The sequence below is a fragment of the Phyllostomus discolor genome, chromosome 6 (assembly GCF_004126475.2).
Source record: "Phyllostomus discolor isolate MPI-MPIP mPhyDis1 chromosome 6, mPhyDis1.pri.v3, whole genome shotgun sequence".
Taxonomy (NCBI): domain Eukaryota; kingdom Metazoa; phylum Chordata; class Mammalia; order Chiroptera; family Phyllostomidae; genus Phyllostomus; species Phyllostomus discolor.
In genome coordinates, this window is record NC_040908.2 from 21,153,232 (window position 1) to 21,177,353 (window position 24,122).

Sequence of the window (24,122 nt, forward strand, 5' to 3'; positions counted from 1 at the left end):
TCCCCTAAGAGGCTTTAGTTCTTTTCTCTAGGGTAGGAGTTCTCTCCCTGTAATTTAATTCTCTTGTTGGATTCTCTCATTATTATTGACAAATTCAAACCACTTGAATCTCATTCCTAAAACAAACTCTTCTCCTGTTGCCTCCTATTTATTTCAGTGGATGGAGTATTCCCTTCACTCTTCTCTTGGTAAGAGCGGAGTGAGATAGTTCATGGTCAGTCCATCTGTCCCTTAAAGCAGACAGCACCAGGTTCTCGGAGCATCGGTGTGACTGCTGATGAACAACTTCTCATGCTCTGATTTTGCATCCTTCCTCAGATGATCTCGTGGTGCAGAAGCCAGAGCTCAGTGGCCCTTCCATCTGCCACGCGCCCGGGGGAGAGTACTTTGTAGAAGGAGAAACGTGGAACATAGACTCCTGTACTCAGTGCACCTGCCACAGCGGGCGGGTGCTGTGTGAGACCGAGGTGTGCCCGCCGCTGCTCTGCCAGAACCCCTCGCGTACCCAGGACTCCTGCTGTCCGCAGTGTGCAGGTAACCCACGCCGGGCCGGGCACACGTGGCGGGAGGGCTACCGCTCAGCTTTGTCACCGTGCAGGGCCAGCAGGTTGAACCCCGCCCCCGTGTGGGAGGGTCCCAACGCCAGCCACCAGGAACCCAGGCAGGAACCATGTGGCAGCCTGCTTTCTCAGTTCCTCCCCTCTGGGGGCCACGTATTTGTGAATTCAGTGTTCCTGGCACCTGAGTTGGCTTTTAGAACAACAACAACAACAAAAAAAGGTGATTGTTTCTTTCTGCCATTTTTTTAACCCTGCTGCACCAAATTATTCCAGATCATTTTGCTGATGCGAAAAGTCACCTTTGCCTTTAACAAATGGGAAGAGCTGTTATTGATAAATAATATCAGTAACGTTTTCTGACATACAGAAGAAGGGTGGTGAAGATTCTTTGAGAATGTTAAATGGGAGTCACTAAAGTATACATCATGCTCACTCCTTCAAACCTGTGATGATTAATAAGTTAATACCCAAAGGAACTAAGTGACTAGCGCTGCATGTGCGAAGAGTAATATTGTTTTCTTCCTTTTATTCTCAGATCATCTGGCTGTAGCTGGAAAATTTATGGTCGTGAAACAAATATAATCAAATTTTGTCAGGCTTTTAAACATAAGTTACTGGTTTGTAACTAAAGTAGCACTTCAAATTAACACTAGAATGTATGACTTTTTTCCAAAAGATATCTAATTTGTAAACATAAAATTACCAAGGTGACAGGTCACTAGTTTTATTTTGTTGTTGCTTAATCTTTCATCTCTCCAATTTAAATCCATAACCATTTCCCTTCTAAATGTGTATTCTTAGGCCATTTCTACTCAGTAAAACAACAACTCGTGCATTTTATTAAATACGTTTTTTTTTTCACATTGGGTTATCTAGTCAGCTGGCCAGAACTCACTGCCCTGTCATTACATCCAGCACAGTCTGTGTCCAGACTCATCCTGGGTCCGCGCTGGTAGTCTTTTCTCACTCGCATCCGATGAACTTGCAGGAGTAGCCACACACTCACTGTTGTCCTCGTGCACCGCTGCCCAGGTACAGCCATCGTAGTACCAGATCCTTGGTGTAATTAGAGCATGTTAATCTGAGGAGCTTAATTAGCACCGCATCCTTTCTGGTATGGAATCGTTCGTATGTATTACACCGTTAGGGTATGTGTAACCTAGCCTCTACCATATATTCATCGTTATCACTGTTTGATTCAGATGCCGACCCTGCTGATGACTCGGTGTCGATCGTACATTACCCTGACTATTCCCACCCTCCTAGTAGAAACCACTGTGAGTGGTCGCTCCGTTGGTGATCATGAAGTTACATCCATTTAGGTGTTCCTTTTACAAATACTGCAGAACGCCCATATTGAGCCATGGGGATCCCCAGGTTAATGAAAATAGATGCAACTACTGTACTATGGAGTGATAAATAATCCAAAAGGATGGCCGGACAATCCAGTGGTCTGCATTTCAGGTAGTAATGACAAAGCGAGAGGATTGCCTAAAGGAAAGAGTTCAGAGCACAAAACACCCAGGAAGCTTAAACCGAAGTGGCAAGTACCTTTGGTACCACTTGTATAGGATCTGAGGGCAAATACAGGGGTGATGAAAGGAGGGGGAACAGTGTGGGGGGAAGAACTTCTCCATGACCAGTGGGCCAAATTCACTGGGAGGACCCCTGACTAGACTCAGATCGGCCCAAAGATCGGCTGCCTGAAACAGCGCCCCCTGACGACGATAAGGCAAGAGTTCTTAGAGCTGCCTCCCAAGGCGAGTGCGCGTGTGCAGAGGCCCGCACGCTCCATGCAGGGCGGGGGTGCACCACCACTGCGTGCCTGGCTTCTCATTCATGAACATGCACCTGGGCGGTGGTGTCTTCCCTTACACATAATCTGAGAGAGAACTTGAAGCGATAACCCTCATCCCTAATGTGAGGATTTTGTTTTATACGTCAGTATCACAAAGGTGAAGGAGAGCATATCTAGACTCTGTATTTTAAAATCAGTCACCACCCCATAATTGATCTTTGCGAACTTTCCATTCATGGCTGTAGTACGCTGATAAAAAGATTAAAAAGCCTTAAAATACAAAACATTAATTTCTTCCTATCACAGTAAATGTCAACAAGTAGCATCAATAAATGCTGTGTTACACGTCTACCGTGGAAAAATACCCTCTCTGCCCTCAGGACACTGGCGTTCTCAGGTGATGCAAAGGCGACGCGTATGTGCAGGAGCAGAGCAGCTCCTGCAGGGCTGCGTCCCTTGTGGTGATTGTATCTCCCAGGAGGCTTGCCGTCCGCTCTGTCACTCTGTCCTTCAGCGCTGCCTCTGCTCTGGCCCAGTCGGTGTGCTGCTGGGTCGGGAAATGGGTTCATGAAGATCGAACACCCCTGCAGGTGATGATCCTTCACCAAAGTGAAAAAGGGAGAGAGCCGAATAGAGCAGAAATAAAGAGTGGGTGAACACCAGCACGAGATCCAGTACAAGCAGAGTAAAAGAGTTAATATTTGGAAGCAGAAGTATGAAGACGGGATCTGGGGCAGGAAACGTAGGAAGAGAGGCCCAAAGGAGGAGTGAGAAGGAGTAGGCACGGTTCCCAAAGGACCTTTTCAGGCAGTCGGGGCTTGGAGAGAAGTTGCCTCCTGCCTGGGGGAGGAAGCTGCACCACGTCCACACCTGAGCTCCAGCTCGCACTGCAGCATTTCCGGCACATCTCGGGGTCCTTGGGGGGGCTTCTCCAGGCCCCAGTAAGAGGCCTCCAGACTCTAGGATACTCATTTCAGCTGTCATTTCAGAGCGTTGTTGATGCCGTCCCTGCTTCCTTTTCTGAATTTTTAGACCCGAGGTCCGACATTGCTTGAAAGAGGGAGGCTATCCTAACTTGCAGAAACCTCATGGCAATTAGCAGAGCCCCGCAAGGACTGGAGTGTGAGTTGTCCTGATTTCCAGCCAAGGCAAACGTTTGCGTGTCAATCTCTTAAAAAATTATTCCTGGACGTGGATGACCCAGAGAGGTCACTGAGGAAGTAATCCCGTCTTAGTCGCCGACCCATTTGGAAGTGGTCTGTGGTCCTGGAGCACCTTCGGAGCAGTGGGACCGAGGGTTGTGTTTTGGGCGGGACTGCGGCTCCGGGCTGGTAATAGGTGGTGTGATTACACAAGTTGAAGGGGGATGGTGTGGGCCCATTTTATTGTGCTGGCTTCCTTCCATCCCTCAGGCAGGGCCCAAAATAAAGCCACCTTGCTCCTCACAGAGGCTCTCATTGTCAGGGCAAACGTGTTGGCCCCAGGGCGCACTCACGAGGTGGGTGGAAGGGCATGCTGCTGACTCACTGTGATAACTGCACGTCCCTCGCAGGTATTTCTGTTTCGAGGCTGAAAATAGCAGAGTTCCTGAAGTGGAACCTGAGAGGGCGAATGATCATCCTTATGACCACGCGCCCCCTGAGGAATGTAGGTCTCATAGATGTTTGCTAGGTGGGACCATCATGGACTCGAGTCGTGAAGGGAGTTAGAAGTACTTTCTCTCGTAATTATCACATAATTACCTCATAGTTATGAGGCTTCTCAACTAAGGACCTCACTAACATATTTCTCTCTGTTATGTCCCAGTCATTTTTCTGCTTGAAGTTGCAGTTTTCATGTAATCTCAGTGAAGGACTGGACCCAAAGGGAAGCCTGGGTGTCCTGGTGGCATCCATTCCCGTTTCAAGGGGTCACTAGGTCTGGGAAGCCTTCGGTCACTGTCTTTAAACAGCAGAGACGGACGTGATTTCTCTGTGGGCGCATCCGTATCAGTGATTTGGTTTCCCAACATCTTTCAGCCATTCATGTGAATGCCTGAATATTGGAATATTACATACAGGTGTTTGAGGGTGGGTGCGGTGAAACTATTTGGGTATTGCTTGCTTAGGACCGCTTATTATAGCTGCTGCAAGCAGGAGAAAGCCCAGCTGCAGTTTCCAGACAGGCGGAGGTTCTTCTCCATGCATTACATGACGCTCAGAGGCGGGTGTTTATTAGTGTGAGTCCAGTGTCTTGGTGACATCGAGGTCTTTCTCTCAACAGGCAGGATAAGGATGTTGCAGCCACAGGTAACGCACTCGTATTCAAGACAGGAGAATGTGGAAAGATGGCAGTAACACTGCTTCCACCCTTCATTTAAGAAAGGGAAAGGTTTCCCAGAAATCCCCTCATTAGCCGCTAGGCCCCACTGGCCACAACCAGGTGACGGCCCTCCTGAGCTGCAGGGGAAACTGGAAAAGCAAGGAGCAGGATTGTCCAGTTTGACTTATACCCATTGTGACTCCAGTCCTCAACCCCCTCCCCCCCCCCTCGCGCGCACACACACACATCAGGATTTTATTAAGCCAAGGAAGAAGAGCAGAGTGGATATTGTGCAAGCAACTAATAGAACCTCTGCAACAGATCTTTCGTGGTTTTCGTTGTTTGGCTTTAAAATTCAACAGTCTGCCTGAATCAAACTTGCTGTTTCAAGACTGAGACTTTTTTTTTTTTAAGGAGCGTGGCACACAAAGCCCAGGTGACTGAGAGTGCTTTCTGCGGGACAGAGTGAAAGTCACTGCGTGGCCCGCACAGCTGGGGGCCTGCAGCGTCTTCTCCCCGCTGACCTCCTGTTCCCTTTTCCAGACGCGCCGCTCCAGCCTTCCGCGCCCCACAACGACAGTGTGCCTAGCTACTGCAAGAACAGCGAAGGGGAGATTTTCCTGGCCGCCGAGTCCTGGAAGCCCGACGTGTGTACCAGCTGCGTGTGCATGAACAGAGTGATCAGCTGTTACTCCGAGTCCTGCCCGTCGGTGTCCTGTGAAAGGCCCGTGTTGAGGAAAGGCCAGTGCTGCCCCTACTGCATAGGTAAGACCAAGAAAAGCCATCCTCCGTCTCTGCCTGGGGCCACTGCATCTGCAGTGACAGCCACGTTCCTAGATCTGCTGACATTTTTGAAATCTGGTTTTCTGGTTGACGTGCCAGGCAGGGGACAGATGTGGAAGATATGCTCCCAAGCTAAAACACAGTGAGAATAAAATGCCCTGGGAACGTCATGATGTTACAACCCTGTCACGTTCTGTGGGGCTGCTCTGCCATCTCCGGGTCCCCAAAGGCCAGAGCTGTCACCCTGACATTTACAGCGGTCCTTCGTTCCACACAGAAGCCCTGGGTCCCGTTGCAGCACACCGAGTGCCTGACACTCGCCGCTGCCTTGCCATCGACTAACCACAACATACGAACCTCATCTCCCAGGTATCGCCTCTGTCTGCGGGCGATTAATTGATTTCATTTCATCCACACCGTTGTCCATCTTCAGGGCCTAGGGACACAAAGTGAGGCCTGAGTAACTGACAGAGCCCTCTCCTTCGTGTGACCCTGGGGGTCTGTCTTGTGAGCAGAGGACACGTGTACATGAGCCCCTGGCATCCATATGGAAACCGGTCCTGTGAACAAAAGCCAGATGCTGTTCTGGAGTCCAGAAGGCGAGGCTCAGACAGCTGGCAGCTCTAATAAAGGCACAGTCCCTGCTCCCAAGGCTCTCGCTCTCCTTTATCGCTTCTGTGTCAAGTAAAGCTCATAAAGTCAAGTGAAAGACAATGACGTATCTCAATCCAGTAGTGAACCTCTACCAGAATAGCAGGTGAAAAATCAGGCATGCTGTATTAATTGCAGGTCGTGTGCATCTTTTGTTGGGGAATTTTGCATGCTGTCTCAATGCAAGTCGTGGCGTACATTTGAGGAGATACCTGAGGAGAAGGAGAGATGATCTAGGCGCAGAGCTTTGTAGCAACTCCCACGGATGAGCCTTTGACTGGTACTCAGGTGCCTGTTGGCCATGACTCGAGCGTATCAGAGCAGCCCCTCTCCTTGACCGTGACCTCTGGCCTCTGCACGGAGGGCCACTTCCTCTGAGTCTGATTTTGCATGTTGGTAGACAAAAAGTGGAAGGATGTTTTAAAAACATAATTTCTGCTCTCAGGAATTTTACAAAGCTTAGGTAGTGGTCTAAGAGTATTTAAATTCATGTTCGGAAGCTAGATTCTCTTTAATAGGTTGACCATCTATGTAATTTCTTCTTCAAACCATGATGCTTTTGAGAGTGCAGTGGGATCCACTAGGAATCTTTGACGGGACAACAGCTGTAGACCAGGCAAGCTGGGCCATGAGCTGGTTCTACCTTTTCATGCTGGGACGTCAGGTTCCGCCGTAACACTCATCAGCTTTGTAACTCCTGAGGGAAGCCAAAAGTACATCAAGGAACACATCCAGCTTTGTGCTGCTGCTGATCTTGTCAAAGAGCTGACCAAAATTTCTCAGAAAAGTAGCCTGCCTCGGGTCTGAATAAATAAGGTCTAAATAAAAGGCATACCTATTTACTTTATGAAAAAGGTAGACCTTCTTACTTATTTAACATGAAAGGCCACTAGTTCAGGCCCGGGGCTGGAGGGAGGAGGCTGTAGGGCCAGTATCACCACCATACTGAAATGTCAAAATGTCAGTCCCGAGAGAGACGGTCCCTGGGTCCACCAGGGGGCTTGGGCCGCACTCGGGAGGCCAGGGCCCGGGAGGCCTGGGACTGTGTGTTGCCTTTAGCGGGGAGGTCTGGCAGTGAACCTCTCCTGTGGTGAAATTTCTCAGATTATTTTGTTTAGATAAAAGTTTCTGTTATGTTTTGCTACTTAATTGATACATTTTTAATTAGTACATCGCCCAAATAGTACATTTGTTTCCAAATGATAATGGCAAATCATTCCTCTTTCTCACAAAACCTATTTAACACATTCAAACTCATGAAAAGACAGCTGCGAGTCGTAGTATTCTATGCCCTTGCTTTAAAATTTTTTCTTTTATATTACCTATCCCAATTTCTGCATCATTGAGATGACACACTCTTCTTTAGTGTACAGAGGGAAACACCAATTTGGTCCAGATTTGTGATTTTAAGTTAAATTACTAGCATTTTTAAATTTAAGTTAAATTGCAACTGTGGCTCATATAAGCTCTTAATGGTGTACTGGAAATTTTGTTTCTGTTACATCTTCCCCCACAGGTACCCCCCACCCCCACTCCTAACTGACACAGGTGTAATTGTATCCCATAAACCTATGGTTTATCTTCAGGGGAACATATTGGGGACGCTTACCAATTGCAGAGCATGCTGTGTGCGGCTGCTCCTCCCTCATTCACCTTAATGCTTTGCACATGTTGTTTTATCACTGAAATAGTCATGAATCCCCTTCTGTATTCTTTATACTTACTTTGCAGGTAGCCTTGCTCGATTAGCCTTCACCCTTTCTCGCCACTGTGTCCAAGCTTGCAAAGTCAAGTTCAGTTCATGGCTGTGAGGTGGGATTTTCTGACTCTCCAGCTTGCTCCCTCCCTCCCTCCAGGCTCACTCTCCTAGCAGTTTCCCACCCACGTGGTCCCCCGTAAGGAAGGTGCCAAGCCTCGCAGTACTAGTAACACCTGCAGGCCGTCATGTGCCTCAGTGGCAAAGCCTGTAGCAGCCTCCAAAGATCACCTAGTGAAGGAACAAGATGGGAAGGCCTGTGTTTTGTGTGTCTTAAAGCACCCCGGTGTCTCTCCAGGGGGCAGCGAAGACCGGTGCTTGCACCATCTCCCATCTTAGGCTTTCTCACGTTGAACCCAGCTCCGCCTTAGCCCAGACCCCGGGTCCCCGGGATCCCGTGTGCTTTACCCCCACCCGCAGTGCTGGCCTCCCCATGGCTGCGGATCTCCTCCCTGGGCAAAGCTGCTCCCCGAGCAGCTACACACAGATCTCTGAACACCTCAGACCTGCCTTTCATCTGACTTCTTCTTTCCTTGTGATAAAACCCCTTAACAAAAGCATGCTTGCTTTTACCCCGAGAAGTATTCTTTTCTCTTCCCATAAGAAAATTGCAAGGCGGTAATCCCTCTAAAAGTAGTGTAATTATGAGGTTTTGTGTTCCTTTCAGCCCAGCGATCAAGTCGCGGACGTGCAGCGGTGTTGCTTCTCTCTGATGTGTGAAGGCCCCACGTTGTGTGCGCCAATTTAGTAGGATGTGTAACACAGACATCATAGGAGTGACGATTAATTTAGAAAGTGAACAGCTTTGTCTAATTCCCTATAATACCATACTGATCTTCAGCCAGCAACTGATTAATAATATTTCTCCTTCATAGAGGCGATGCCTGCACCTTATGGCAAGTCAGTCCAATGTGGCATTCTGTTCCTTTTTGCTTGGGCATGTTCGTCTGTTTAGGTGTCTTTTCCTGGAGATAAATGCAGATGGTGTCCCTTCCGAACGCCTGCTGAGCGTCGTGCGTTTGACTCAGCCCAGGAGTCGAACGTAGTAAACACAGGGGTGGGCAGGAGTAGGCGTACGCCATCGTGAGCATGCTAAACACAGCGTCTCCTTGAGTTATCACTTGTTAATTGTTGTCGTGTGTAGTTGTACTCTCACTGCACGCCTACTTTTGCCCATCCCTGTATTTCATGTCGCAGCTCTAACCAAAGATACACAACCCATGGAATTATTAACACGTTGTGCATTTTTGGGCCACAGTGTTACGGCATCTTCATTGGGAGATTTCTCGCAGCTGGTTCTCCAAGGTGTTTTCTTAAGATTATAAACTTCTTTGTGTTTCTTAAAATTGTCAACTTCTTTGTGTCAGAAAGAAAACTTCCTTTGGAGCCAGAGGGCTGTGGTCCCACCTCGGGCGTGTTCTTGCCACGTGTCCCGGCGACACGACATCCCCGTGGCTCAGTCACCTCGTCTGTGAGACAGAAGGAGAGTGTCATCTTGGGTGTCACTGAAGTGCCGTGGACGTGGGTGGACTACATGGGTGAACGTACTTAGTGAACAGTCAACACGGCGTGAGTGTGAATTGGCGCCATATCTCTTCTCACCCCGAACAAGGCGGATGGATATATGTAACATACCTCACATCGATTCTGGTCTTTCACTTTCAATAGAGCACCTGTCTGCCTTTCTGCAAGAGGTAGGCCTGGAGAGGGCAGCCCGATGACAGGCTTTTAAAGGACGAGACTAGTTTGAATGATGCTGCGGTGGTGGGCCTCATCTTGTACCCTCTCAGTGTAAAGGGCCCCTCCGTGCCCACTTCAGCCCCTTCCTGCAGGCCAGGCAGGAACAGCGCGCTTCCAAAGGGGTTGCGGGACAGCTGTGTGAGGCTGCGCCTTGTCCACAGACCTCAGAGATTCACTGGCCTTTCATGCCCTGGATGCCTCCTCGGGAGAGAGAAGGGAGCTCTTTTATTTTTTTGTTGGCAAGTCCTTGAGCTCATTGACATGACCCACTGTGATTCCTGGGAACGGAGCAGGGCGCTTCTCAGCAGGGCAGACTTGTAGGGCAGAGACTCAGGTGGCTTCCGGTGTGTCCCTCAGCGCCCTCAGTTCCTGTGGCCCCTACGCCACAGCCCTGGTGGTCACAGTCAGTGCTGGGGTGACTTAAATGGGAGGGGTGGGAGGAGAAGGCTTCACTGTGGATTGTTTAGAGGGTGTACGGCTGAAAACATTCTGGTTGTCATGCACTGTACTAACTTTGGAACAGGTCTAAAGCTGTCGCTGCAAAAATAAACAGTGTTCGATTTCAGTTTGTCGAGGTCTCCACCTCCGCCCTAGGAAGCATCTCGTCTTGCTCATTCCATAAGCAGCTCTCAGGGTCCTTTTCAGGCCCCCAGCTGTGTAAGCAGAAGTTCACATTGCTCTGGTGAACTTGTCTTATTTGAAAGAGTTCTGTTGCACAGAAGGGAGACTGACATTGTTTGCAGGGAACCTACCAGCAGCTGCCTTTCCCTTATTCCTGCGCAGGAGGCCAGCCCTGATTGGAACCCCCTCAGAGTCAGGGAATGCCCCCTCTAGGAGGACTCCGTGTCTCCTGAGGGAATGTAATCAGATGGGAGGGAAGTCTACCCCCACACCCTCCGGAGGGGCTGGCAGAGTATTCCGACAGCACGTGGCTGCGACATGATGAAATGTCACCCGTAGGTATGGACACTGGACACTCAGGGGTGTCCAGGTGCTTTCCCCCCAAGGTTTTCTGGACGAGATTCTGTACTCGACTCTTACCCAGAGAGCCTCCTGTAAGTCCTAGAGGAAATGTTACGTTTTCCTGCTTTTATGGGCCACCTCAGTCTTCCATCGTGAGTGTCCCTGCCTGCCTTGTAGACAGCATGATGTATTTTCAAAATGATTTCTGTGTCTCATCTCCATGAACCTACGGGCACGCCTTGGGTTGTAGGCCTTGTGAGAAATGAGACCTCATTTAAAGTTGAAAATAGGATGTTTCCTTGAACTTTTGTCCATAAAGTGCTTAATTACCCCGTAATTGCTGCTTCATATAAGGATTCAGGCCTTTGAGAGATCGTCTTCTTTGCCTGTGGTAGGAATACGCCATAAATCACTGTGTTCAGCAGTTTGACAGGGTTTCTGGTGTAAACAGGCCCAGGCTCCCATCCCGAGAAACAGGTGGAATGAAAGAAAGCGAACATGGTCTTCCAGGCAAAGCTGTGGTCAGGTCCCCTCCGACGGCGGTCACGGCATCATGCAGAGATCGGAGTTGGCCTTCCCAGTAACCTTGTCCCGGTTCTTTCTCCTTATAAAAATGAATTACGAGCAGATGTTTCATTTATTAGAAGCCAAAGGTTATTAAAGTACTTGAGTTTTGAGTTAAATCAATGAACATTTCTTGCATTTTTAGCCAAAATCCGTAAATCATTTGCTGGTAGCATTACTGTGTGTTAGATCTCTCTATCTCATTAAAGCTGTCCAGCCTGCTGGCCTCACTTCAGCACAACGGCAGCTGAGTTACAGTCTCACGTTCTCTCCCAGTCCGAGGCGCTCCAGGGAGCCAGCGTGTCCAGGGCCGGGTGCCCTCCCCTGTGCCTGTGGACCCCCATGCTCCTCTCGGCGACCTACATGTTATTTACTGTATTTCTTCTTCGTTATGGTTTCTGTCCGTCTCCTCTTTATGTAAACAAAGTAAATGGTTTCACAAGCAGGAGGCATGCACATTGTATTGAGTCTCAACGTGAAGTACAGAAATGAAGATGGTGTCACAGGCCAGGGATTTCGGTGTCTTGTCAATTACGAAAGTAAAATATAAGGAAACGGAAATGCCTTCAGGGGAGGGGGTGAGAGAGAGAGCACCGTGATGGACTGGTCCACTTACAAGCCCAAATTCTTACAAGTAACCCTCTACCAACCTCAGCCAGCCGGGTCACTGGGGGGACCTGCTCTTTCCATGCCCTTTCCTAAATCGTGTGTTACCCAGAGTGCACCTGGCACCTTTCTCTGCCTGCCTCAATGATTTCTTTTCATCCCTCGAGCCTCAAACTTAAGAAACCAAATGGACATATCATGTTGTTAGCAGGGCCAACAATTTGCACATCTTTTCAAAATGTTTGGCTCATCCCTTCGGACCTGGTCTAGAAGTGTCTCCCCGAGGGCAAAGGCTATACCCCTGTGCTGCGTGTTCGGAGTGCTGTGCTCCGTGGCCACCTGCAGGAGGGCCCGGCTGCCCACGCCACCCCTGCCCTGGATTATTTTGCAGTGGGACTTGCTCTGAGGGTAGGAGCTGCATTTAGTTTCTTGGCCGCTGGGATCCCAGAGTCAGTTACTTTTCGGGACTCGGAATAGTACCCTGGAGATTTGAGAGAACTGTCGCAGTTGCTCAAGCGGCCTGACTTCCTCCCAGGAAGTCAGTTACCCCTCCGCCAGGATGCTGACTCCATGACCGCCACTGCCAGATTTAGCACCTGGAGTGTTTGTGCAAGCAGGATGTCTCCTGGCAGACAGGGTAAGTCCGACTAGAACATAGGTTCACAGGGAGTGGGGTTTTTGTGTTCCTCCTCGGAGGAGAGAGGAGGGGAGAATCTGGAGATGCTGTCCTTCCAAGGGCTGATGTCGATCCCTCATCGTGGTCAGATTCCAAGCAGGGCTGCAGCTGCCCCATCGGTGATTCCCAGAAGCCCGAACTGTGTCTTCATAGAGGAGGAAAACCTAGAGTCTGGGTCTTCCCAGGTGTTATAGTGTAATCAGCAAAGTAGTTCATGAGTAAGAGTGTAGTCCAACTTGAATAGCATATCAAAGCTTCTTTTCTTATCTGGAGAGAAGGGTGAACAGCTGGGGAGAGGTCAGCCTGATAGGAGTTAGCATTTCAAGCCCTCGCCCTTTTTCATCCCTTTTTGTACCAGCTGGAACCGAGGGAGATGAGAGGAGGAAAAAACCCACGTGAATTCTCCAAACTCCACCGCTGTAAGACATTGCAGGTTTGTGTTGTAGCCCTCGATGATGCAAGGCAACGTTGCTTCCCTGTGGATGCAGAAAGGGGCCCGTGTGTCTGAACCTGCGCGTTGAGCGGCTCTGCGGAAGGAGCCCCCAGGCATGCGCGTCCCAGGCTTCGGACACCCTGTGGACTTACTTGATTGCAAAAGCAAGTCCCCATTCCTTAGCAGGAACTTTGTAAAGAAAGAAGCCAAAGTTCATTTCCGGCTGAATCCGATGGATGAGATGAAGGTCAGAGCTGAGGAAACCAAATTCCAAAGCTGAGCTATACCAAGGGGTGGCCATAAAATGGTAACCGTCTTCCTGGCATGTTTTACAACGTGTCCCTGAACGCCACGGGGAAAGGAAAACCCCAGAGCTGTGTGACGCGTGGGCGGTGTCGTTGGGATGTTCACAGCCCTCAACAGGGACTGCTCAGAGGAGGGCCACGTTTGTCTGAATACAGAACTGCAAATGAGCAAACAACGGTGTTTGCTTTTTTAAATAAGCTTTATTATAAGTGCCCTACCTTCTGTTTTCCTTGAAACAGTCCCCTCTTACAGACAGAGGGGTCTAGAGGCAGGCCTGGGAAGGACCTTGAGTCTCAGTAACCACTTCCGTATCTCTGCTCCTTGATAGGCCAGGTTCATCATGGGTCAGTGGGAGGGGAATTCACCTTTGAAGACAAAGACCTTAAGGCCCAGCAAACACAAGGGGGAGGAACCCTAAGTGCCCACTTTCCAGAGTCGGAGCCATAACAGTGTGTGTTGTGTGGCCCGGGCTCCTGCCCATGAACTTGGCCCCCCCGAGGTCAGCCCACTTGAGTTCCTGTCCTGGCCTTGCCACTTCCTAGCCGAGCATCTCGGGTACGTAATGTAATCTCCCTGTCCCTGGGCTTTCTGTAGAGTTGGAATAAGACCCGGTCCTATTGGGCCGTGCGGTCAGATGAACTTGACACATGTGAAATGCTTACTTAGCACAGTGCCCAGTACACAGGAGGCACTCAGTAGGTGGAAGTTTTGGTTATTATTAGGTATTAAAGAATAAAACAAATGTCATTGCCAGTGTAAGCAAGCCAGTTGGCATGGTAAATATAAGTCAAACAGCACCGCTTACTCGAGAGCCAGATATAAACCGTTTACCCTTAATCATAGAAGACTCTTAGTTGGATATTTCCGACGTGTCTCTTTCTATACCCCTTTTCAGCCTGAGTGCTTCCAGCACTTTTAGAGGTGCCTTCAATCACCCTACGCTGTTTCCCCCAAAGACTGCAGCGGCATTATGAATTTCCTATTTAGAACCTCAAATTACACAGAGTAGCCAGCAGGTCTCTCTGTAGACCAAGGAGTGCCTGAAACTCCCTGAAAGCTTTCTCGGGTGAACCCAGATGTGCCCTGGAAGGCAGCGGCACGTCCGGGGAAGAAACGAGCATGTTCGTGAGGACCAGGGCACACCGAGGTCCGTCTGTCCCCCGACATCCACCCCTGCTTTTCCAGGCCTCTGTTTAGATCTTTGCCTTTCAGGTGAAATTTAGTCAAAAGCAGAAAGAGTTCTATAAAGCCTTACTAACTAAAATCTAATTAATTATAGACTAATCGAATATGGGCCTGGAAAAGATGAGTCAGGGTTTTTATAAAAGGAAGAACCTTCCATTTATTTTACGTGAAATGTCAGTGGAGTGGAGTGGCGACCTGCTGACAGCCTCCGCGTGGCTTTGTCTGGAAGTGTGTTTGCAGAAACAAACCTCCCACTAGGAAAAGTGGCAACACTGTGATTCAGACCGATCGGCTCTGGCGGTAATGGAGGAAACCACAAGGTTCCCCGCGACAGGGGGAGCATTTTTCCGTTGCTGTCTCACGGGGGACTGATCCCCGCCCCCAGGCCTGCGGCCCTGACGTGGCATGTCCACCACTCTATGGCCCACCCCCGGGCAGCCCATTGGATCTGGCTTGGCCTCGCCCTGAAAATGTTGTATAGATGAAAAGTTGTCCACTCCCCCTCACTGCCCAGGCACACCTGAGACCATGTGAGGAGGGAAGGAAGAGAGGGAGCCCTTAGGCAGAGTTCAGGGCAGAGTTCCTGGGCCACGTGGTCGGATGGAGCCCGGAGTCTCTGCAGGTTCCTCTGTACACTGGCTTGTTTACATCTAGTTACTTCCACTCTATAACCTGGGGTTCCCCAAGAGCAGGGGGATGGCCCTACTTCATTGAGTGTCAGTGAGGCTGAACCCCGCGGGGGGGGGTGGGGGGGCGCTCTGGAGCCCAGCATTAGCACCAGGATGCTTGGTGGAAACTCGTTCTTTTCTTCAGGATGGGGCCCCTGCATCCTTCTTTCAGAACCACCTGGTGTCACTACTGCCCCCCGCCTGCCTCCTCCTGCCCCCTCTGACCTCCCGTCTTTAAGAAGGTCAGCTGTGAGAGCACCGGTTGGTCGTGGGGCTCATGGGTCTTGTGGCCTTGCCAAGCTCTGCACAAAATCAGTAATTAATATTGCTTTAGGAAGAAATGCTTTCTTCCATAGAGAATTCTCTGCATGATAGACTCTAGATTTGATGGTGAATCTAGCATCCTCAATGAAATGTTGGCCGGAGGTCAGAATATTGCTTGAGTTAGGTTCATTCATTGGTTTTTACTCAGCCATGTGGTATGAACGTTTGGGAACCTGAATGAAGTTGCCCCCTCTAAGGACTCCGTAGTAGCAAACACTTGTCTCCTGAGTTGGTTTGAAAGCCTCCAATTGAGTTTTCAAGGTTAACAATCAGTGCATGAGAGAACTTCCAGGAGAACATTTACAACTACAGTAAAATATGTTGTTCCATAGCTATTGAGAAGAATTTCTGTTTATAACTAGAACTTCCTGTGATTGAACCTGAGGCAGCAATAATGAGAGAAATCACGGGGGAAATGCTGAGAAACAGACGTCTGAGGGAACACAAAATGTTGCGGTGACAGGGCGCTGTCAGTGCCGTCGGTAAGGTGCCTGCCCTGAGCAGTTGGTAAGAAAAGAATGTGGACATCAAAGACAGATCTGGGAGCGTGTCTGTCTGGGAGCCTCCTCTAGAAAAGTTCAAGGCAGGAGCTTTGTGCTTAGAATTCAGAGGGGCTTCCAGCCGCCTTGGCATGCTTCGCTGCAGCGTTGGGGCTGCCAGGAGGACATGGCTCCAGGCACCACACGCTTGCCCGTGTCTTGCAGCACCCACCTCACGCACCCTGGGTTCCGTGCTTTGTGTCTGGGAATGAATACTCTTCCCTGCACAGCTTCCCAGAGGCCCCTGGGAAGAACCCTGACCCCTGGGCACTACTCCTTAAAGAACGTTCCTTCCAGATGCCCATATAGTTTTCCATTTTCTAGTGACCAGTGCCAAGTGGAAGTGCTTTCGGCCTTTGAGCAGGAAAACTTCCCCAGATTAGGAGGAGTCATCCAGTCATTGGCCTGTCCAGTGACAAAGTGCTGCCACCCCCCACCCTGTTTCTCCATTGACTTGCCCCATTTCTGCTTTGCTGGTCGCTTGGGCCTCTCTGTGAGCCTTTGTTCTTGAACTCTAAAGGAAATGTGACTGCTGGTTAGTCAGTGAGATCAGGTAAGCCAGGGGCAGGTGCTGAGTCACAGAGAAGGGACTTGGAACCAGGAGGGAAAAAAGGAGTATGACCAGGGAAAATGGAGGGGAGAAGAGGAGCAGAACGTTTTAAGCTGTAAATTCTCATTAAAAATATATTGTTCTCAGAAACCGTATATTGCTGCAAAATGGATTGAAACGACATGTTGTTTTTAAACAGTAAATATATCTTTGTTGATGGGAAGGCAGTCCACCCAGCATCACTGGAAAAGGAAGGAAACGGTTATATCAATGCTGATTCTCCCTCTAGGACAGGTGGGGTCCCCTGCTGGGACAGGCCATTGTCATTCCTTAAAACTCCCCTGAATCACTTAACAAAAAAGATGAACTGAAAGTAGGAAATTCTTGAATTGTTTCCTTAAACATACTTATACATAGACAGACTTTTTAAAAAATCTCTTTCCAGATCGAACAAAACCTCTGAACGTGTCTCTTACCTACTTGAATTTCGGTTTTAGTTTTTTCATGCAGTTTATTCAATAGCCATTCAGTGACTGAATTCGTGTACTCTGCAATGATAGTCCGATGGCACTTGCCCAGTGGGTATCCTTCCCAGCTGGTGGTGACAGTTACTGCCCTGTGGCAGCCTCCCAGGCCCTTGGCCAGGTCCAGGCCACGGGATGCAAGTTCCAAGGCTCCTCCTGGGCAGAGGAGAAAGGCAGTAGGGGGCCTGGGGAAGCGCAAGTTTCCCCAGACTCTGGAAGCCCTAAAGCACCTGGTGATGGCACAGAGCGGTTCCCCTTTATGTCTCAAGTGCGACGAGGTGTTGGTATGCTTAATCACGTCAACTGTCATCTGCTATTCTTCCCCCCAGAAGACACCATCGCAAAGAAGGTGGTGTGCCGCTTCGGGGACAAGGCCTACGCGGACGAGGAGCGCTGGGACATCGACAGCTGCACGCACTGCTACTGCCTGCAGGGTCAGACCCTCTGCTCGACCGTCAGCTGCCCGCCTCTGCCCTGCTCGGAGCCCATCAATGTGGAAGGGAGTTGCTGCCCAATATGTCCAGGTATCTGAGCCATTGTCCCACAACTTGTTGAGCCGTAAACTGAAGATGAGCCTAGAGCAGCACCCATCCGGGCGTTCATGTGGCCCAGCGGTGTGTCAGCCCCGCTGGAGTCTCCCTGTACAAAGACGTGGGGTGGGGGGGGGGATTGAGGACACTGACCGGCAAGGTGAGGGCCTGATTTTGTGTTCTCTAAACATCAGTGGCAGTCGGGTCTCGTGGGTATAATGGGTGCATTAACAACACCTGCCCCATCCAAGCAGCACAGGGTTAGTGTGGTGTTGAACCCGCCTAGTGAAAATGGTTCAAGGTCAGACATGGAAGGAAATATAAGGTGAATACATATCAGAACAAACATGGACAACCTATATCTAAAGACTGTGGTGTGGCTCAGTCTTTTTTCAGTTCAGTTCCAGCAGTACCCATCCCATTCCCTGCGGCCTTCTGCCAAGTGCTCTGCTGAACTTTGCGTCTCTCCCACGTAGCGCGTAACCGCTGAGCGTGCGCCAGCTGGCTGTCATGGACTCCCCACCCCCACCCCGCATGCCTACGGCTTCCCACACACCCTTCCCGCCCTTCGTGCGAGCTCAGTAGTTCACCTCCTAGTTTCCAACCTGAAGCCCCCACAGCTGCCCAGACCCCCCTCCCCCAGGCTTTCTTCCAGTGTCCATGTCTGTGTCTCCCACAAAAAAAAAAACAGCTCTTTTCTCCTCTGCTCCTAGTCCCAGAGCAATGCAGGGCCTGCGCCCAGCAGACAGCCTCCCGGCAGTGTTCCACATAGAGCCCCGAGCACAGAGACTTCACAGGCAGTGCGGACCACACAGGCCGAGGAGAGGGCTCACTCGAGGGCCCACTGAGGTCCTCAGCGAGCCGGGAGCCTCTGCGTCTCCACCTGCATTCTTGTGTTTCACAGCGGCATTACATGGGAGAATCTCGCGCCATGCAATGCAGTGAGCCAGGAGTCAGGCCAGCTGAGTGCATCGATTACTGTGCAACTGTGAAACGGGGAGTCATTAAACTCTGAGTTTCACTGAGTTCCGCATACATCTGACTTTCATCTAGGTGCTGTGCAGACCAGCCCTAATTGAGCACTTCTAAAAATGTTCCTTTGTGCCCTAAGGAGGGCGGAGTATTCTGCCAGGTCAGAAGCCTGACCCCTTTTCAGAGCCTTCAGTTGGGTACTTCTCATGCTTGAGCCTCATTGGCCTTGTTGAAGGATAGATTGAGAGTCAGAGGATCACTTCTGTGAACCTTTATCACTCAGTGCGCACCTGGGAAAAAACGGAGTCCTGACGTGTTTTCAATGAGAAGAATGAGGGGAAAAGATGTATTTCTTACTGGAGTTGTTATATTCTAGCACATGTCACCTGTTTCACAAGTTTTGTGATAGTTTTCCTAGTAACGTGCTCTTTACGACATAAATGGTGAAACTTGACCTTGCTTATTCAGCAAAGGTCCATTCATGCCAGCCATGCACAACCTCTGTTCCAGGCACTGGGGAGGCTGCGATGTGAGGATATCACAAGTCCTCACAGAGCTTGCGTTTTCACGGGGGAGGGGTGGACACGTCAGCAGTAACTAGACACGTCAGCAGTAACTAGAGAGCACACAGGGTGAGGATCCTGGCTGCGGAGGAAACACAGCAAGACAAAGTCCGGGCCTGGAGAGGTGGAGATTGTTTTCTTTTATACGGTGGTCCAGGAATGTCTCACTGCCAAGATGACATTTATTAAAAAAACAAAAACAAAAACAGAAGAATCGCAGAAATTGTGAGGAAAAAATAGAACGCTCTAGGTAGAGAGGGCAGTAAGGAGGCCTGTGGGGGCTGGCCCCATGAGCAGGGACAGTAACAAGACGAGAGCAGAGAAGTAGCCAGAGGCCAAAACACCATCTCACAGCTGATCGTAGTTTATTGAGAGAGAAACTTTGCTTCCAGGGTTTTGAGCAGAGGAGTGATGTGATGTGACTTCTCCCTGGGGTTTCTTGGTGCTGGGCTGAGCATAGACTGGGGGGTGCAGAGGGCAGGGGTGGAAGCAGAGAGAGCACGTCAGAGGCTCTCCAGTAATTCAGGTGAGAGAACGGTGGCTCAAACCACGGGAGTAGTTGCAGGGGGGTGGGGGGGTCCGATTCTCACTGTATTGTAAGGGTAGACTTGATAGGATTTGAACTGGATGTTGGGACCCGGAAAGAGAGGAGACAAGGACGACCATGTTTTAGACTAATAAACCATGGAGCCGTATCTCGAGGGTAAAATCAGTTCAGTTTGGGGCATTTTTACTTTGAAATCCCCATTAGACATCTCAGTGCAAGTAAGAAACAGTGAACATTTAATCTGAAGTTCAGGAGAGAGACTGGAAATCTATCTGTAAGTTTGAAAGCTGTCAGCCACAGGTGGTGTACACCTTGAGACTGGGTGGCATCCCCCAAGGGGTGAGTGTAGACAGAGAAGCACAGAGAGCCCCGGGCTGAGCCCAGGGTGACCCCCCTTCCCCTGCAGCTGCCCACCAGCTTCTTGGGTGTTGTTTCACATTGTAGTTTGTTGTTGATCAAAGGGACTGAAAATATACTCACTGAAGATCAGTTTCCAGTCTGCACAGTTCCAGTGGTAACACAGCGGACATTTAAGACTTAAATCAGGCAGCAGCTTCTGAGGTCTGCAGTCCGTTCCCAGTTACAGAAAGAGACTGACAGGGGATGGCTGAGCAACGCATGCAGGGTGGGGGACGCTTCGACTCGCTCACTTCCGGTGACAGGTGAAGGATTCGACGAGAGCAACAGTGGTTCCAGTAGCCGAGTATTTATTTAGCTGATAGAAAGTAAATGAAATCCTTCCATTTCAGCCAATCTGGTACTTGCACAAAATTAGAGAGGCCAGAGTATCTGACTATGGTAGAGAAGAAAACTGTTTTCCTCTCCTTTTAAACCATTACTCTCCCCTAGTTACAAGGGGAGAGTAATGGAGGAAATATGGGGACAACTGTAACTGAACAATAAAAAAAAATTGCTTTTAGAAAGAATGCATTGCCGACCCCGGCAAAGCCAGTGACTCTCTAGCAGCAGTGATGTAAATGCAGAAACGGGATCTTTGTGTCCCGGGACACACCGTGTTGGGCTGAACGCACCATCCATTTGGATTGTGGAAACACAAGTTAACAGCAAGTACCTGCTCCATCATCTCTTACGGACAATGTCCCCATCTTTCAGAAATGTATGTCCCGGAACCAACCAACGTGCCCATCGACAAAATGAACCGCCGTGGAGAGGCCGACGTGGCGGTCCCCGTGTGGCCCACATCCAGTGAAAATGACATCGTCCATCTCCCCAGAGGTGAGTGCCAGTCAGCTGAGATCAGTCCAGTCTTATGTAGGGTCTTTTATTGTTTTATTTTTAAAACGCGTTTAGATAACTTTTTAAATGGCATGTTAAATAACTACTCTAGAGAAGATGGGATTGGCTGTGATGTATTTAACAACCCGAATGATAAAGTCAGTCCGCAGGCCACTGGACTTCCGGCCCCGAATGTTCGGAGACTTAGTGATGATGGAACAAAATATGTTCCTTGTCCTAGGTGGAATTTCTAAGCCATCACCAATATCTATATGCATGAATAAACCTGGTAAGCAGAGTAACAACAAAGTAGTCACTGTCCCTTTGGATTCTGTTGTAAGCATATGCCTTCGATTACCCCCTAATTCTGGGTAGTTTTCACTCCATGAGAGTTGGATTATGCGTTGATTCCTTCACTCACCAGGTTTATTCCATGCTTTCTATTTTTCTTGCTCTGCCCTTTCAGCTGTGCATAGTAGAGATGTTATTCAGTCCCTCAGCGGTTAAGGAGTAAAGCGAAGCAGTTTGTCAGTGTTGCCTTCCCTATGAAAGCCGACCTCTTGATCAGAGTAGTGTAATCTTGCTCCTAGCCATGACCCAGTACTGGCTCCTGCCTACTCCGAGGACACTTTCAAAACCATTGCTGCAGTTTTTATAATGTTTTTGGAAGGAGCAACAGTGTTCATTGCTTGAGAGATTAATGGTCTGTTACGCTAGCTATCCGAAGTGCTATGCTCAGATCACGCCAGATAACCTGGGAGCCAGATTCCTGGACAAAGCGTCTTGGCTCCACGTATAAATGCTCTGACTGCACGGCGCGTTAGCGCTGTGTTTACCTTCATCCGGTCAGTAGGTACTCGTGATGCGTCTGTGCACACTGCTCTCCATGCTGGGCTTTGGCCACAAGAATAGCCTCATTTATTGAAATGTGTTGAGGGGGTGTGTGTGTTACACAGTAGTGTGTCTCTGGACCTTGAGGAGAAATTTTCTCATGTGCCAGTAGCAGGGAAATTCTAAGCAACGGACTGATTTTAATCTTAAAGACATTGTGAATCTTACTGGTGATACTTTATTTCCATGTTTTGCTTTGGCTGCTAGGAAGGCTCAGAGCTGAATTTCATGGCCTGCTTTTAGCATCCAGACAGAACTTAAGGACTGCATTTTGTAAACAGACCTTAGTTGAAGTTTCCTTTTCCTTGCACCAAGATATTCCTTCATTTACTTTTTAAAAAATCTTCTTGTATGACATATGTTCCGAAAACCATTTCCATTGTCATTTGGAACGTGGTAAGGCAAAAAGTCATTCTTTTATTCGTTGTGCATTTAAAGCCGGAATTCATCCATGTTATTTTTACCTTTGGCATTTTTCTTGATGCTGATAAATGTGTTCCTGTTTTTTTCTCCCATTCTGTAAAGTATTACCATCTACACCTATCCCCCCACATATACACAGAAGCATGCTCATAAAAACCTGATTTTCAAGCTGTAGACACTGACTATCACTCAGCGGTGCTACTTCATGAGCTGAGTTTCCAGAACAATTTAGGAGCAACTCCTTTTGATTGTATGTGTCCTGTGTCTTTCACTAACCTGTCTCCGATACAGTCAGACAGTGTGACCACAGTGGTTTATTCGAAACGAAATAAAAGTAAGGAAGCTTCCAGGGTGTGTTCCTGATTGGTGTGTATTTAACTCGTTACCTGTCTGCCTGTCATTGCAAGAATGATGATGGAAGGACAGAAAGACATACATCATACAAGCAAAATCCAGTGCTGTCCCGTGTGCACTATATTGATAACTAGGAGAGGAAAATGATCTAACAGGACTAGTGAGTTTGCACCAAGTTTATGAAAAGTAATTTTTTTGTTCAGAGCTCGGTAAATCAGAATATCAACCAAAAGACCAAGCTCTTGATTCTAGCTTGATTTTTACTATTACACTAGTAATTAGTCTTAGCTATTACCCTAGTAAGATGAAGAATATACTTTAATCTATTTGCAAATAAACAGAGCTAATATTTTTGCTTTAGAGCTAATATTTTTGCTTTAAAATGTTAGAAGCCAATAAGTTAATATTCATAACAATATTTTTAGTACCCCATAAGAATTTTCTTACTTTCTTAACTACAAGCAGCATCCTCCTGCCCTGTTGTTGACCTCCTCGTGCTAACGGTTCCTCGATTAACTCCATCCCTGAGTCTGCCCTCTCCCAAGAGCTCTTCAGATCAACACTAGATTGACTTAACCCTATTCTAGCTTACCGTACTGTGATGCAATGAAACCACGTTGCTTATTCCTCTTTGCAATGTAATTAAAATAGTCCTTAAAAATTCTGGTGTAGATATTAAACATCTGTAATCTTTTTTCCCCCTAGAAATGGGTCACCTCCAGGTAGATTACGGAGATAACAACAGGCGACACCCAGTCGAAGACTCTTCGCTCGACAGCATCGCCTCGGTGGTGGTCCCCATCATCCTGGGCCTCTCTGCTATAATAGCATTCCTCTTCATCAATCAGAAGAAACAGTGGATACCCCTGCTTTGCTGGTACCGAACACCAACTAAGGTAGCATCCTGAAACAGTTTGTCTCTTGTCTTGAATGATCAAACTAGCAAAGCTTACACGCTTTTCACTTGCTTAAATTGTCTGATATCTTTTTTACTAGCCAGTGAAATTTTTACTTTGCTCTTCATAGCCTCAGGTGCACACTAGGCTGCACACTAGGCTGCAGCAATCTGATCTCTAGTACTGGCCCAGGGTTGGCTCGGTCATTGGATGAGTTACCTATCATCCACTGGTTAACAAAACCTGACACTTCACAGACCTAGTTTCCTAAAGTTACTCTGAAGTTTTCAAAGTACCACCTCTGGATTGATTCCTAAGTCATTAGTTATATAGGACATTAAAAGCTAGTCACCTGGTGTTTGTCAACAACCTATCAACCTAGAATTGGGAGAGAAAAGAAACCATAAAGGGAGGTTGACGATACGCTGAGAGGCCAGAAGAGGGCTAGCTGACCGTGAGGACATACAGAAGTCCAAAGGACCTGGACACATGTCCACGGGAAGCAGAGAGAGGGGAGGGAGCAAAAGATGAAGAGACTGCGCAGAGCAGCACTGGACAAGGCAGGAAGGCAGACTTCACACGGAGGGGGAGAGAGGGTGTGTTTGTTGTCAAGTCTGCCTATTTTAAAAGGCAAGGAAATTCGCTTTTCATTAAAGGAAATAAATCGTGATGCTTTCCAACCCTGATTCTACCTTTTGCATTTAGTTTTTTCCTAAGAAAAATCATACAACCTTAAGGATGGAAAACAGCCTGAGTAGTTATTTTATCAGTTTACCATCTAGA

General features: G+C 48.6%; 1 protein-coding gene and 1 long non-coding RNA gene across 3 annotated transcripts in view; one reads left to right on the forward strand and one right to left on the reverse strand.

Moving 5' to 3' along the window:
• The window catches only part of CRIM1 (cysteine rich transmembrane BMP regulator 1), a 180,320-nt gene that overhangs the window by 153,110 nt on the left and 3,088 nt on the right, over positions 1-24,122 (forward strand). For both annotated transcript variants that reach the window (XM_036027850.1, XM_036027849.1), the window contains 5 exons: positions 319-534; positions 5,203-5,424; positions 17,257-17,451; positions 20,653-20,775; positions 23,149-23,339. In XM_036027850.1, the coding sequence (XP_035883743.1) occupies positions 319-534; positions 5,203-5,424; positions 17,257-17,451; positions 20,653-20,775; positions 23,149-23,339 (947 nt within the window). The remainder of the gene's footprint in view (positions 1-318; positions 535-5,202; positions 5,425-17,256; positions 17,452-20,652; positions 20,776-23,148; positions 23,340-24,122) is intronic.
• LOC118501051 lies at positions 23,144-24,084 on the reverse strand. The gene is made up of 2 exons (XR_004903618.1): positions 23,639-24,084; positions 23,144-23,606 (listed from the first exon to the last, which is right to left on the reverse strand). It is a non-coding gene; the product is annotated as an uncharacterized LOC118501051 (long non-coding RNA).